The sequence below is a fragment of the Lasioglossum baleicum genome, chromosome 14 (genome assembly GCF_051020765.1).
Source record: "Lasioglossum baleicum chromosome 14, iyLasBale1, whole genome shotgun sequence".
NCBI classification, from domain to species: domain Eukaryota; kingdom Metazoa; phylum Arthropoda; class Insecta; order Hymenoptera; family Halictidae; genus Lasioglossum; species Lasioglossum baleicum.
The window spans coordinates 9,880,412-9,895,095 of NC_134942.1; the positions used below are offsets into that span (position 1 = coordinate 9,880,412).

Sequence of the window (14,684 nt, forward strand, 5' to 3'; positions counted from 1 at the left end):
ACTTGCGTTAATTAGTTTGTATATATTCTATGTAAATAATTAGGTTTCTAGCTAGTCTAGGATTGAATGAAAATAGAAACAGAATGGAACGAACTGCAAATAAAAACTACATGTACAACTTAGAATTGGAGTCGTTACGTTATTGGTATAAACGTGCTCCATCCCAGAACCAATCGTTTAAATATAACAATGTGATGCAGATTATGCGAGATACAGTTTACAAAAACGATATTGTGGACATCGGTTCTCGAGAGTCTACGAAGTAAGAATCATAAAAGTTAGTTACATGTATTACCTGTATATTCTTATTCAGAGGCTACACAATAACTTTTGTAATAGAGGTACTTACTTAGTTTATCATTTCTTAATTCCTTTTAATGTACACTTTTATTCAAAGGCTATGCAGTAACTTTCGTAACAGAGTAATCTTAAGAAATGTCTTCGAACATTGGAAAATGTACATCGTACACAAATTACACACAAGAAGAGACGTATACAAGGCAGACTATTTCTACCACAAGAAGCTCCAAAAAAAAGTTCTGAGTGCATTATCCAAGAATGTATTATTGAAATGGAAAAACATTGTCTCGTCTACATACAACTGTACTAATAAATCAACAATTTCAAGATCGAACTGTAAGAAAACTGAGACACATCATAGCAAAACCATGTTACTAGAAAAGGCCATTGCATTTTACAATTTACGCTGTCTAAAGAAGTGCGTTGTATGCTGGAAGATGTACGTAAACAATCAACACGAGAAAAAACTTATACAAGATAAAACAGATAAGGTATCAGCTTGTAAAATAGTCATCTCCGTTTTGTTTATTATTTAGAAAATAATTCCCACTTCAGGCACGCGAGTTTTACAGAAAGAAGATGCTAAAAGTGTGCATTACGGCTTGGTTGAGAATCTCTGAATTTGCTTTCGAAAGAAGAGAAAATGCAGCTCTATACTACAACAATAAATTGTTAGAAAAATATTTCACTAATTGGAGAATGTTTCATGCTTTGAAAATAAAAAAATCGTTGGTAAACAAACGAGCTCAGGTACATAGCGAGAGAAAACTGATGAAGCAGTATTTTGTACATTTTATCATGGTAATATATTTCTGCAATTAATTTTTATAAAATATATTGGAATTGGTTTTTATTAAATTCAATTTATGTTTACAATAGTGTGTAAAGGAATCTATTGCTAATAGGACGGTACAGGAAAAAGTTGAAATATTTTATAATACTAAATGCTTAGAGAAAACATTTTACGCATGGCAAAATTGGTATCACGAAAAAGTAAAACGTGCGATAAAAATGAATAACGTTAAACAGATATTTGATAATAGGAAAAAGTGTGTAACATTTCAGAATTGGCGTGTATATATGTACGAGAAAAAGTGCAACAGAAGAAAACTGTTTTCATCAGAAAATTTCCATAAAAAGAGATTGATGACCAAAGGTTTAAGAAGTCTTTATAACTACACTATTTATAGAAAAGAAAAGCGAGCAAGATTATCATATTTAAACGATAAAAGCGCAGCAATTATTAACAACTCGCAAAGATTTTATATCGAAAAATGGAGAAAAGCGCTTTACATTATCGTACAAGAGAAACAAAAATTAAGTCAAGCAACTGAATTTTGGGGGGTAAATTTATCTCGTAAGTACTTCTCGTACTGGAAAGAATTTTCTCAACAGCATAAAATGAAACAACTTCGTAAGAAAAAGTTAAACGAGCTTGCTTCCAACTTTTTATTAAAAAGATGTGTTTTACATTGGCGTGACGAATTGCAAAATGTGCTTGAAATTAATCGGAAAGAGATCTTTGTAAAATCTGTAATAAATCGTAGAATTTTGGGGAGACATTTATCCTTGTGGAGAGAGTACGTGTTTCGAAAAATAGCGAAGAGAAAGGATATTGAAGCAGCAAAAGAAGTGTATAAGAAGTTTTTGTTGCGAGAAGGACTGAAAGAAATTTTAAAAAATACTCTTTACAACATTGATCAGCGAAATTGCTTGCAATTGGAGCATGCAGCGATGAGATCTTTCAAGAATTTCGAAATTCTAAAAGAATACTTCGACAAGTGGCAATCTGTAATTTATTTAAAGAACAACTCGAAATCATTACGCAAAGATTCTCACTTTATACATGCAGAAACTCCATGTAACGCTTATGACAATATCAAAAATGCAGGTTTAGTTGTGCCAGAGTACATGAAGGAGAAAGATGCAAGTTTTATCGCTAACGACGTCATGCTTTCTCTTGAAAAATGGTCCTTTGATTTTCAATAAGTACACTTATACAAAATGTTTTATTATAATTACAACATTTATGTACACGTTATTGTCCTAGACGGTATCAGTCTGTTCGATACAATTGTTGCATTGTACTAGAAATACGCGAAAAATGTCGAGATACTTTATACGTAAATATTTAATTCAAGAAACATTTCGTCAAATATTTCATTGTAGCTGAGGTTTCACATTACCTTGCGTCTTCGAGTACAGTAACTGTGAGTATCGAATATTACTTCAGGTTAATTAATTTACTTCTTTCTTTTCAGCTTCTTCAGTTCACTCTGTTGCACAGCGGCCTCGCCAAATATCTCTTTAACTTTACGCTTGCGCTCCTCGTCGCTCTTAACTTGTTGCTTAATTTGTAATTTCGTGATGAACGTTCTGTCCCTGCGTATCTCACGCATAGCGCCCTTCATTTCCTTCTTGTATTTATGTAACAGTTTCTCTCGTTCTGCTTTCTCTTTGGACATAGTTTTATGTCTCTTACCATCATACCTGCAAAGTCGTTTAATACATAATTTATTGAAGATACAACAATAGAAATAATGTAATTTAAAGATGAATACGTACACTCGCTCGATTCGTGGCTCGTACAGTCTTAGCGGTTTCGGTTTCTTTTTCTGTACCACCAAATATTCTAATTTCTTTTTCTTCAATTCCTTCAACTCTTTCCGCAATTGTTTAACATGCTTCTTCACATTTGCTGGATATTTATCAAAGGCATTCGCTTTAAGTAATTTAAAAATCGGTTCGAAAATCGAATACACAGCTTCCAGTTCCTCGAATTGGTTCTTGAATTCTCGCAGCATATTAACAGCTGTTATCAATGCTCTTATTTTAAATTCATCGTCCAGTTCTCCTTCCGATAAATCTGTCGCTTTCATCAGCGCGCTGCTTGGTTCGATTTCCAAATTCGTCTGATCGCCATCGAGTACTAATAAGTTACTCAAGTCTCCGTTTTTTTTGAAGGGAGGTATTATTTTTGTCCCTTGTATTAAATGCTTCGGCGTCACTAAGTAAATTACTCCTCGCAGGAAATTTATTACGGACGGAGCGAACCTCTTGCTCAATACCGTGTACTGTAAAATGTTAATTATCAGCGTATCGATGTAACTTTGACCAAACATGTGATCACTGTGGAATTAAAATCATTCTTACCTCTAAAATAAGCGTGCAAATGAAAAGTCCTTTTGCAATATCTACTTTACTTTTCACGCGACACCTGAACAAGATCTGGGACATGAATATCAAGCAAGGCGTAACAACCGAGTGTCTAAAATCAGATGTTGGAAATATCAGAGAAACCAATTTGAAGAAAACAAACTGAAACAAGAAACGCTTACGTTAGATTCGGTTTAGGCTCAATGGAAAGCATTTCTGATATTACAATTATATGTTGAGCATACTATATCTAAATCTGGATATCTCTTTTTATTCTTCTCGAAGATTCCGTGTTTCTCTTTGATTATTTCTTGAATAGAAGTTTTAGCGTGCAGTGGATCCATGTGTGCTAAATCGTACAGGAAAGGGCACAATCTGAAAAAGTTACATGCGTTTAATCATACTTAAAAGAAGTAATTTAATTTGTTATTTACTAATTGTATATTACCTATCAAAAACATTGAAGCAGTTAACTATACTTTCACTATCATCTTCTACAGCGCAATCATTAATATGCTGCAACAAGTACAAAAACAGATCTGCTAATTTTTCCTTATTCTTGCCATCCAACGTCCAGTGATTGCATTTTATAACACGATCGATAATAACAGACTGATACTCCGCATTACGATTCGCCAACAATTTCTGCAATTCTTCGTAACTTTCTGGTACCTTAAAGATGTAAGGCAATTCTCTCCTCGCTTTCTCCATAATTTCTTTCCTTTTCAATAAATCGTCTCTGATTTCTTTTTGCCTGTCTTTGTTCTCCATCTCTGGGACACTTTTATCAGTTTTTGACTTCAGTATTGATTTAATTTTCGTAGGATCAGAATTCTCTTTCTGCTTCGAAACTTTGTCATTAGTTTTTGCAAATGAAACGCTCTTTTTGCATTCCACAGTTTCATCTTCGCTAGAAGATTCCGACTCTTTCAAGTCTGATAGATCATCTTCAGAGCTTTCAGCTGCCGAGTGTTCTATATCAGAAGCTTCTTCTGATTCATTTTTCGTAGAATCTTTTGCTCCTTTTTTCTTTTCAATCGTGTCCTCGGTTTCTGCATTGGAATACTCTTCTGTTGCATTTTCAGTGGAGTTGTCTGCTTTCTTCGTTTTCTTAAGAATGCTATTTGTTGCAACATTTGATTCGTTATTTTCTTGATCATCTATAGGCTCCTCATCTTCATCATCATCATCGTCTTCATCATCCCCGTCATCTTCATCGTCAGAGGCCTCCTCTGTTTTTTGATTAGAAGCATTGTCTTCATCTTGAGCCTCGTCTTCCACAGCTTCCACTGCGAAGCCATCGTCAAGATCATCTGCAGACTTGTGCCTAATCTCATTATTCGAATCATTTACAAATCCCTTCATCCTTGCCAATCGATTAGCTTCCAGAGCCTCCAACTTCTCTTTCTCCTCTTTTATAATTTCTTCTTCGGATTTCAATTTATCTGTTGGCATACCCCTTGCTTCAAATTTTAGTTCTCGCAGAGCAATGTCGTAAGCATCGGCTTTAGATTTTGTAGTCGTTTCTTCCAGTTCTTTATTGGCTGCTGTTACAATCGGAAGAAGATCTCTCCACTCGGTATCCAGTTTCTCCGTCAAGTCTATCGTTTGTTCTCGGATCTTCTGTTTCTCGGCTTTACGTTTCTTCGACTCTGCTATTAATTCATCGATAATATCCTTTCTAGACTTCTCAGATCTCGATAGAACGCCACCACCGAAGTGGGCTTCGTTGACAAACTTGTCATCCAATTTTCCTGTCCTGTTGTCATCGTCGCTGAGTTCATCGTCGCTTTTCGGGTCATCAAACTTTTCAATCTCTTCTAGAGTTTGACCTCTGTGTGTCAATATTTCTTCGTCGTTTAAACTGTAGATATTCTTCTTCTTGTGAGCCTTCAAGCGTTCTGCTGCGAATCTAGCAATAGCTTTCTCCTCTTCGTTCATAGCAACACTTTTCTCACCTATACGTTTATCGAGAAACATATTGTCTTTGTTCTTTAATTTATACTCGTGAAGGAGCGTTCCTTTGCGTTTCTTGATCGCTTTAGCGCGGGATATACCCGGAAGGCCTTTGTCAGTTTTACTTTTCTTCCCCAGGACATTCTGCTTGTCTCTGTTTATGTGTACCTCGAACGGATTCAATCGTTTCTTATTCTGCTGATTCCGTTTCTGTTGAGAAAGTTCAGATAAAAATTTCTTCTTTGCTTTAACCATTGTTAACTGCTTTCGTATCTACATCAAGTGTCTATAGATGTTCCTCCTGAAATAGAAACATTGTTTATACATAGTTTCATTCATGAATAAATGGTATAGTACTGAATAAACATTGTAGTAATATGTAGATAACAGAACAAATGTTTAAAAATCATTTTATTCGCTAATGTAATATTAATTACATGTTCAAAATTATCCTATTTACCTGTATCACTATTAATTCAAATCTGTCATTCAAAAATAAATATGAAACAAGTATTCGGAATTCATAACCTCTTCATAAAAATAGATCGAATATTCAGTTCCACTGAAAAATAATATTTCGTAATAAATAACATTAACATTTGTATCTCTGTAAATTATTCTATTTACCTATATTACTATTAATTCAAATCTGTCATTCAAATATAAATATGAAACAAGTATTCGGAATTTATAACCTCTTCATAAAAATAGATCGAATATTCAGTTCCACTGAAAAATAATATTTCGTAATAAATAACATTAACATTTGTATCTCTGTAAATTATTCTATTTACCTATATTACTATTAATTCAAATCTGTCATTCAAATATAAATATGAAACAAGTATTCGGAATTCATAACCTCTTCATAAAAATAGATCGAATATTCAGTTCCACTGAAAAATAATACTTCGTAATAAATAACGTTAACATTTATATCTCGATAAAAATTTTAATAAAACAGTCTAGATTAAAATGTAAAAAAATATATTTTTATTACATGATTTTTTCCTAAGTGTTAGGTGCTTTGCTGCCGTCCACGGTCCACGTGTGCGTGAATTTATCCATATCCCTCCCTATTTACAGTTACAGTCCCTAGTACGTAATAAGTAAGACAAAGAAAGACGCAGTGTGCAACAACTCGCTTGTGCCACCTCCTTTTCTGCTACATTTCGGGTCCTTTTACCAGGAGAGTATTAGGCGAACATGAGAGCGAGTTGGTATCCGACAAAGGACAGACATATGCAATTTACTGAGAGAGAGAGAGGGATGGACGGTGACTTCTTACTCAGCTGTGTAGTTCAAGGGATAATTTGTTAATAACTCGCTTATTAATAATGATTCAGGGATATTTGCAATCCGGAAATATAAAGTGAACCATCAGCAATTTCCACGAGTAGTTTTCAGTTGAATTATTTGTCTAGATTAATAGTTATTAACAATTATTCCGACCCTACTTCGTGAATTACCTCGAATAGTTTGACAAGTAACATTTTCATAATTAATTTACTAACTTTAGACACTTCATTGGTGAATTTTTAAGATTGAAGAATGTAAAATGAAGCCTTGGCTATATTCTCATTTCAGTTTTATGTTCGTAAGAGTGGCATGTTTTGTATATCTGTCCTTGTCGCACAGTTCGACCCTCCTTGTCTTACGCATTATAGGAACTACCGAAATAATCAGCCCGAGCAACAATTGTTAATAACTAATTAACCAGAGTTAATTTGTGAACATTTGCAATTGGATAACATAGAATGAACCTTCAGCAACTTTCACATGTCGTTTTCCTTCGGATTTTATTCCGCATGAATGAGTTATAAACAATTATCCAAACCTTTGTTCTAAATTAACCTGAAAAATTTCGACAGGTGTCAAGTAAATAAATAATTTTGCAACATTACCGTCACAATTCGTGTACTTTTGTGATTAAGGAAACTACGCTGGACCTTTAGTAACAATTCTATAACAATTTTAAGCGGAGCTGCATTGTAGTCAATTAGTTATAAACAATTTTTCGTGGCCATTTTCTCTTCTCAAATACTTCGAATGTGTAAGACAAGGAAAGACACAGTGTGCGACACGCTCGTGCCACCTCCTTGTCTGCTACATTTCGGGTCCGTTTACCAGGAAAGTATTAGGAGAACATGAGAGCGAGTAGGTATCCGACAAGGACAGACTTATGCAATTTACGGAGAGAGAGAAGGACGGACGTGGATCTCCTCGTTCTCGATCGCCCGCGTAGTTTGTAACGGGCTGATTGCCATTGTATCGTAAAATACTGTATATCAATACTATCAGCATATCCATAAGACGATATGTATCAGTTAGTCACCGATTCCCGTCTAAGGGTCAACTTTGGAAACCTTTGCCCGATGACTGTAATCTCCTCTCCGCCATGTCCAGCAGACCTGGGACCTTCCCAGGTCAATAAGGAACACTATATAAGCTTGTACCAAATTTACAATAAAGTTCAGTTCCTGATTGTACGTCTACTGTAACGCTCGTCGCAGTTCTTTCAAATACCTACCCGATCTCGTTCTACGGTTCGCGATCGTTAGGTGTTGAGTTCGTACGTGAGTACGTTTTCCCCGTAACAAGTTAGAGAGATTACCAGGAGCCACATGAAACGAAGTAGGTGGCACAATTCGCGTATTGCTGTCCTTGTCTCGTAGTATACTCTTCCTTGTCTTACACATAATCTCTCAAATAGCTCTGATGTGTAAGACAAGGTCAGAGACAGTGTGTGACGAGGAGCCACACTATCAGGAGCAGCATTAATTAATCTATATGTATAAATAAATCCATTTTTAAATCAATCATTTTCTTCTGTAAGATCTAATAGTTTCGCTGCAGGTAAATCTTTAATCAAGAATGGTGAACCGAGGATAATAAAGTAGATAAACGAATGTCAATTAATGTTCTTTATTTTACAGAAAACTCACGATGATTTTACAATGGGAAAATACAAAATACACATTGATCCTACCAATTTTCTAGTACATTTATACAGTGAAAGGACACATTAACATTAACTGTAGTAACTAATATTCTTTATTTTTCACTAAAAGAATTACAGTAAACGCGTATTCTTTAACCTGGATCAGAACCTACTTCATCTTTAGCCTGGACATCAACCAGTCATGTTATTGTTCCACTCAGTCGGTGATATAAATTGCTTGACTATCAGTTGCACTTGATACCTGCTAGATGGCTTTAGCAAATTGTTATGTTCTTGCTGGAATTGTAAGGTTATGTTCACTGTATGCTAAATAAATAGTATCGCTGTATAAAACATTTTCAACAGAAAAATCAAATATAAACGCGAATTATCGAGTGTTGGATATTGCAAGTTTTTTAATTTAGCAACAACAAAATGTCCACTCGATGGTATGTCCAATTCTCGTAATATAATAAAGATTAACTTTCTAAGAATGTTGATACAATAATTCTGTTAGACATTAATATTATTATCGATTGACATCAATTATTTCCATGATTTAGGTACCCTCTGTATCAAATGGGTAATCCCCAGCTTAGGGTTTTCCTTCCAAACTTTTGGATGAAACTCGTTCAATGTAAGAACCAACCAGAAAATGTTGTTCAGTTCCATTGTTCGATGGAAATGACGAAAATTGATATTCAGAATTATTTAGAAAAGATTTACAATGTATTCCCGGCTCATGTTAGGACCGCAATTAACCTTGGGGAAATGAGACGGTGCAGAAACACAGGGGCTGTACTAAAAGACGATGATATAAAAGTGGCTTATGTTTCTTTGGTAAGTGGAACGTTTGTTTGTATCTATTGGGTTGGCAAGAAAGTAATTCAAGTGATTCAAGCAATGAACTTTAATGAATAAGAGATTTCCCCTTTTGTTCGATGATCTTTTGCCAGAAAGAATAAATAAGAAAATATGTTATTGATTAAAGTTCATCGCTTGAATAAAGAAATTCGGTTTTATTTCATCTCAAAATACCAAAATTACTTTCTTGCCAACCCAATATTTCTACCAAGAATGCAAGAAAGCAAACCAAATTACATACGCATAAATATCCTTTATATTTATAGAAAAAAGGTGATAAATTCACTTTCCCTGATCTGTTTCCACCATCGGAGGAGACAACAGACGAAGAAGCACATAGGAAAGAGTCCGAAGAGGAATACAAGAAATTCGTGAAATCCAATCAAATGCCAGGATTGCCCACTTGGTTTAGGATGTAATAAATTCGCCTGTACATTACAAAAAGAAATAAAGCTTATTTAATCTGCATACTAGCTGATCCTTTAATTCGTATAAAAAATAAAATACATATTGGATAGATTGGTAACAAACTTAAAGAATATTTTATAACAAGCGATGCGCTTGTTCTGAACACTTAAAGCCTAAGTATTTGGTATACGTTAATCTCCCGCATAACTGCATTCAAAACTCTGTCAACATAAAGCCGTAGGATTTGCACTTTGGACACTGTGCGATATCGAACAAAAATATTGTCTGGAGAAGGGAAAGCAAATGGAGAAATAAATAACACAAAGAAAATCATATATTGCTGCTAAAAATCAATTTAAAAGAAACAAACCTGTGGATGAATAGGGCAAAAGTAACGTACCCTACCCTTCGTCCAGTATCCGCAAACATTGCACAGTACCATACAGTGGGGCCTGTAGCAAAGACATTTCTCAGGTGACAAAGTGCTTATTGCTATTCCTCTACCTCTGGCCGTTCTCGCGCAACTGGTTTTACCAACCAGTAAATTGGAATACATTCTGCAAGAAACCATATCTAATTAATCCGAGAAATGATCAAAATGATATAGCAAAATACAATGAGTACATTTTCTATGAACAATAGTATCAGTGTACAACGAAAGAAATTGCAGATTAAAAGTTCCTGTTCTTTCCCATGGTTCCTCTGCACAAGTGTGCAACCAACAATTACAGACGTTCGGCATCTCCCTAAACAGAGCGGATAAAACTGTGTTGGATGAAACGGACACTTTCTATATTACACATTCGGCCCGTTGATAAACGGTTCGTTAACGAACGACTGCATTTCGAATCGTAAATTCATGACATAAATTCCTACGCGCGAACGTGATTCATTCTGTTCTATTCGCGACGCCTTTGGTACTCTTGAGCCGCGTGTAATTTCCGGCTGGCCCGACCACCACTTTGCGGACCTGTTGTCGGATTTCTGATGCACCAATTTCAATTCATTTGTCTTTGTAACGTCTTTGCGGACAGCTGACTTTCACGTGCATTCATCATTTTTTTTCTTCATAATTTAATTTCCCCAAGTCGAAAGTTAGTCGAACCCCGTCCCGTTTAATTCGAATTAAATAAAGTACACAGCGAAATAAATTTGGTAAATTAATTTCTCATACGTATTTGCAGCCCGTAAACAACGCAGTCTACTTACTTGCAATATTATAGGAGTCCGTCAGATTTCATATTTCTCCTTAGAACGTAAATATGTATAACCCTGTCTCGGACAACTGTCAACACAATGAGAATCCGTGAAGACTGAAACGACGTAGAAACAGAATTTGTCAAGGTGAACAATACATCGAAAATATTTTTCTCAACAGAAGAACTACGAGCTCGAAAACGTCTTCTCGGTCGACACGCTCTCGCGTTTCTGGCGCGTGAATCGTTCAATCGTTCATCGTGCCCCGATCGGCCCGATCCCCAAAGAAATCGAAGACAAAGTAAACACATTTGAAATCGGTCGGTTGGCCGGCGTGTAAAAGAAAGGATAAATAAATAGATAAATGAGATTACTAACCTATGATACGATCAAAGACTATTCTATTTTTACAAGAATTTCGATACATTTTGATATGCACCCTTGTTTGAAAAGTCTTGATTGTTATTGTTATGGCGAGAAGGTAAAATTAGTATTTTTATATGTAATTTTATAGACTGCGGATTTTATGTATTTTTGACAGAAATGAATAAATGAAATTCATAACAGATTGAAAGAATTATATTTTCTCATCCTGAAGGAATTATGTATTAAGGAAAGAATGACAATTTTATGAAATATATTTTGCTACTGTTCTTGTTAAAATCGATGCAGATCATTTTTATGTCGCATAAAGATCCCAAGTCTGTTTATAATTGATACATATCTTAAAAGGATAATCTTACTGAATTAATCTATGAAATAGAAATATTTACGAAAAAAGAATAATATTCTTAGTCATGTTAATTATGCGGCTAAATCTAAATTCAAATTCAACTTTCAATCATTATATATATGTGCCTATAATTATGAAAGTGGTCTACATTATTTTTAACTAAATGAATTGAATGTAATTTTTACGATATCGTCAAAAATGAACCGTTCGTTAACCATTTAGTGTTAATATCCATTTCCATACGACTTAGACCACTTTCATAATTATGGGCACATTTACTCCTTGAAAACAACGTACATAATTCCCACATTTTAAGCATAATTTCACGCGAGCTACGAAATATGAAAAAAATCCGTGTATCCACGGTGAAAATCGATCAAACTTGTTCTAACACATGGCGTCCGGTACAATCACCGAAGGCAAACGCGCTGCAAATTTAAGTTTATCCACCAATTATGGCAGGTAAAACGAAAACGAGTTGGTCAAAATTCATTGTCAAAGACTCGATTAAGAAACTAATCGATTAATAACTATATTAATTACCGATTTTTAAAAGGACATCGGTTAATTGTTTGCGCAGGATATCAGCTAGCGCAGCGGACAGAAAAGTCGCGTTCTGCACGGACGTGGACAAGTCCATAATCGTGCACAATTTCGAGAAAAGAGGATGGGTGCAGGTCGGGCCGGAGGATGACTGGAATTTTTATTGGTAAAGATAAAGGATGACGAGTCAATCTCATCGATGGAACCGGACGAATAAATATTGACTAGCTATTGTTGTTACAGGGCGGCCACTCAGTCGTGTAGAACCATATTCAGCGTGGAAACCGGATACAGGATGGACGACAAACAGTCCGTTATTTCCATTCGAAAATAGCAATAAACATTGATATAACCATTAACCGAGTGCCAACGGATTTGATGTATGTATCCCTTCGTTCTAGGATGATCAATCATTTCCCGAATCATTACGAACTCACGCGGAAGGATCTGCTCGTGAAGAATATCAAACGGTACCGGAAGGAACTCGAACGAGAGGGAAATCCTCTGGCAGAAAGAGGGGACGGTCCAGTAAAATATCTTTACCTAGACTTCATTCCCGTCACGTTCGTTCTACCAGCAGGCAAGTATAATCATAGAATGTGCTTCGTTACTCGTTGTTTAGCGTTAACTAAATGCTGACACTCACTGCACAATAGTCTATGCGCGATATATAATATACAGGGTGGTCCATCTAAATGTCTCCTTTATTTCTGATGACTAGGCAGCGGATCTTTATGCAAAATAAATGTTCTACCTGAACTGTAACAAACTTCTCTCATACGTTTAATAGGTTGAAAGTAATATGTTTTTGTTATAAATGCATCGAATCCGCTGTCTAATAATAATAGAAGAAGAAAAAATAAGCGTTCGTCTCCTAAAAATCAAAATTCATTAGATCAATCTGCTTGATAGACTACAACATGTTCGTGGAAGAGTATCGGAAGTCGCCTCAAAGCACGTGGATCATGAAACCTTGCGGAAAGTCGCAGGGGGCTGGGATATTTCTGATCAACAAGCTGAGTAAATTGAAGAAATGGTCCCGAGAAGCGAAGAACCCGTTCAATCCGAATCTGACGAAGGAGTCGTATGTTATATCTAGGTGTGCAGTCAATGTTTCTAGCTGTTTCAATGGCTTTTAATTGAAGATTGAATATATTATTCATTTGTAGATACATCGACAATCCTCTTCTAATCGGAGGCAAGAAGTTTGATCTACGATTGTACGTTCTGATCGCGTCGTTCCGGCCATTGAAGGCCTACTTGTTCAAGCTGGGCTTCTGTCGATTCTGCACTGTCAAATATGACACCAGTATACAAGAACTTGACAACATGTACATACATCTGACGAACGTGTCCGTGCAAAAGCATGGCGTAAGCAAAAATATTTCTGGTACCCGGGGATTTCGGGTGCCTGAAGACTCGTGAATTGTTTCGGTTTTAGGAGGAATATAATTCGAAGCATGGCGGCAAACTGAGCGTGCATAATCTGAGATTGTACCTGGAGAGCACCCGAGGAAAAGCAGTCACGGAAAAGCTGTTCGCAAACATCACCTGGTGCATCGTGCACTCGTTGAAAGCTGTCGCCCCGGTTATGGCGAACGATCGACACTGTTTCGAGTGCTACGGCTATGATATCATCATCGACAATGAGCTGAAACCCTGGCTCATAGAGGTTCTTAAATCATTTGCTAACAATAATTCTTTTTGTTGTCTGTAGATCAAATAATATATGTCATCGAGGTTCCAGCGTATTTATAATTTTATTTAATATACACCGAGTACGAAGAAAAATGTTTTGAGTGGATGCACCCTGTACAAGAATTTTCTTTGCATCCCCGTTGCTTTGACAAACGGCTGCACAATATCGGAAAATGCACTGCATACTTATCCCAAAATTTGTGAGTCAAACGACAGTCGTCGCGTTACGGGCAAGCTCTGTTTCCTATTAAGGGAGGTCCTGTTTCCCCCAACGTCGAGTGTCATTAGTAAAGGACCTCTCCACTCGTGTCAGTTTCAAATTACGTCAGAACATGCGTATTTGCGTGAGAACGAGGGTGTGGCGAAGTGTCGCAGCCGTCGAAGTGTACACAAACAGCGAAAATTGACTTCGACCAGAGAACAGATTTCGAAAACCAAAGAATCTTTTCTTGCACGCGCCTCTTCTACCGTCGGCATATCTCTAATTTTACTAATTTTAGGTAAACGCGTCTCCATCGTTGACTTCAACCACGGTGAACGATCGGATCTTGAAGTACAAGTTGATCGACAATATAATATCGATCATTGTACCTCCGGACGGCGTTCCAGAGTAAGTTCCAAATAAAAGATGAAAAATTATAATTCATTCTCTCGGTTGATTGATTGATATGTTATTTGCAGCGTGAAATGGAACAAGTGTCCACTTCCGGAAGCCTTGGGAAACTTCGAGCTGCTTCTGGATGAAGATATCTGCGCCCAAGAGGAAAAAGAATATAACGGCAAGAACCGGGGATCTTCTAGTAAATGGAAATAGTTATCAAATTGTACAGGGTGAGTCTGGGAACTGGGACAAGTTACTGCTCTTGTTTAACCCTTATGTCAATAACC

General features: G+C 36.2%; 5 protein-coding genes across 8 annotated transcripts; 3 read left to right on the forward strand and 2 right to left on the reverse strand.

The window, feature by feature from the left end:
- The first annotated feature begins 83 nt into the window (after nt 1-83).
- Nucleotides 84-2,289, forward strand: LOC143215533 (uncharacterized). Of its 2 annotated transcripts, none has more exons than XM_076437723.1 (4): nt 84-262; nt 398-791; nt 856-1,101; nt 1,180-2,289. In XM_076437723.1, exons 1-4 carry the CDS (start codon nt 84-86, stop codon nt 2,287-2,289), a joined length of 1,929 nt encoding a protein of 642 aa, XP_076293838.1. The 2 variants fall into 2 exon arrangements, with proteins under 2 accessions (XP_076293838.1, XP_076293840.1); XM_076437725.1 differs by having other exon boundaries at nt 1,366-2,289.
- An 18-nt stretch (nt 2,290-2,307) lies between these two features.
- On the reverse strand, nt 2,308-6,551 carry L(3)07882 (Nucleolar protein 14 homolog l(3)07882). 3 transcript variants are annotated; one of them, XM_076437699.1, is made up of 9 exons: nt 6,413-6,551; nt 6,207-6,308; nt 6,040-6,141; nt 5,873-5,974; nt 3,905-5,713; nt 3,702-3,831; nt 3,454-3,618; nt 2,866-3,374; nt 2,308-2,790 (listed from the first exon to the last, which is right to left on the reverse strand). In XM_076437699.1, exons 5-9 carry the CDS (start codon nt 5,665-5,667, stop codon nt 2,544-2,546), a joined length of 2,814 nt encoding a protein of 937 aa, XP_076293814.1. In that variant the 5' UTR covers nt 5,668-5,713; nt 5,873-5,974; nt 6,040-6,141; nt 6,207-6,308; nt 6,413-6,551; the 3' UTR covers nt 2,308-2,543. The 3 variants fall into 3 exon arrangements, with proteins under 3 accessions (XP_076293814.1, XP_076293816.1, XP_076293817.1); XM_076437701.1 differs by lacking the exon at nt 6,040-6,141; XM_076437702.1 differs by lacking the exons at nt 5,873-5,974; nt 6,040-6,141; nt 6,207-6,308 and having other exon boundaries at nt 6,413-6,550.
- A 2,093-nt stretch (nt 6,552-8,644) lies between these two features.
- On the forward strand, nt 8,645-9,687 carry Mrpl23 (mitochondrial ribosomal protein L23). Its single transcript, XM_076437759.1, has 3 exons — nt 8,645-8,802; nt 8,917-9,193; nt 9,484-9,687. The coding sequence occupies exons 1-3, from the start codon at nt 8,789-8,791 to the stop codon at nt 9,634-9,636; spliced, it is 444 nt and encodes a 147-aa protein (XP_076293874.1). The 5' UTR covers nt 8,645-8,788; the 3' UTR covers nt 9,637-9,687.
- LOC143215548 (uncharacterized) lies at nt 9,483-10,817 on the reverse strand. The gene is made up of 3 exons (XM_076437760.1): nt 10,250-10,817; nt 9,996-10,198; nt 9,483-9,910 (listed from the first exon to the last, which is right to left on the reverse strand). The coding sequence occupies exons 1-3, from the start codon at nt 10,365-10,367 to the stop codon at nt 9,839-9,841; spliced, it is 393 nt and encodes a 130-aa protein (XP_076293875.1). The 5' UTR covers nt 10,368-10,817; the 3' UTR covers nt 9,483-9,838.
- Nucleotides 10,818-11,728: 911 nt separating this feature from the next.
- Ttll1b (Tubulin tyrosine ligase-like 1B) lies at nt 11,729-14,621 on the forward strand. The gene is made up of 9 exons (XM_076437762.1): nt 11,729-12,017; nt 12,112-12,264; nt 12,342-12,407; nt 12,500-12,678; nt 13,011-13,197; nt 13,268-13,469; nt 13,540-13,770; nt 14,297-14,406; nt 14,478-14,621. Exons 1-9 carry the CDS (start codon nt 11,950-11,952, stop codon nt 14,608-14,610), a joined length of 1,329 nt encoding a protein of 442 aa, XP_076293877.1. The 5' UTR covers nt 11,729-11,949; the 3' UTR covers nt 14,611-14,621.
- Nucleotides 14,622-14,684: the final 63 nt, after the last annotated feature.

Excerpts from the sequence above, each read along its gene's own strand:
- LOC143215533 (XM_076437723.1), top strand. The coding sequence starts at position 84 with ATGGAACGAACTGCAAATAAAAACTACATGTACAACTTAGAATTGGAG. Across the intron at positions 263-397 it reads GGTTCTCGAGAGTCTACGAA|GCTATGCAGTAACTTTCGTA; the intron begins GTAAGAATCATA and ends TTTTATTCAAAG. Across the intron at positions 792-855 it reads TACAAGATAAAACAGATAAG|GCACGCGAGTTTTACAGAAA; the intron begins GTATCAGCTTGT and ends TTCCCACTTCAG.
- Mrpl23 (XM_076437759.1), top strand. Across the intron at positions 9,194-9,483 it reads AAGTGGCTTATGTTTCTTTG|AAAAAAGGTGATAAATTCAC; the intron begins GTAAGTGGAACG and ends TTATATTTATAG.
- LOC143215548 (XM_076437760.1), bottom strand. The coding sequence starts at position 10,367 with ATGCCGAACGTCTGTAATTGTTGGTTGCACACTTGTGCAGAGGAACCA. Across the intron at positions 10,199-10,249 it reads TACTATTGTTCATAGAAAAT|ATATGGTTTCTTGCAGAATG; the intron begins GTACTCATTGTA and ends CGGATTAATTAG. Across the intron at positions 9,911-9,995 it reads TTTGCCCTATTCATCCACAG|ACAATATTTTTGTTCGATAT; the intron begins GTTTGTTTCTTT and ends TCCCTTCTCCAG.
- Ttll1b (XM_076437762.1), top strand. The coding sequence starts at position 11,950 with ATGGCGTCCGGTACAATCACCGAAGGCAAACGCGCTGCAAATTTAAGT. Across the intron at positions 13,771-14,296 it reads TGAAACCCTGGCTCATAGAG|GTAAACGCGTCTCCATCGTT; the intron begins GTTCTTAAATCA and ends TACTAATTTTAG. Across the intron at positions 14,407-14,477 it reads CCTCCGGACGGCGTTCCAGA|CGTGAAATGGAACAAGTGTC; the intron begins GTAAGTTCCAAA and ends TGTTATTTGCAG.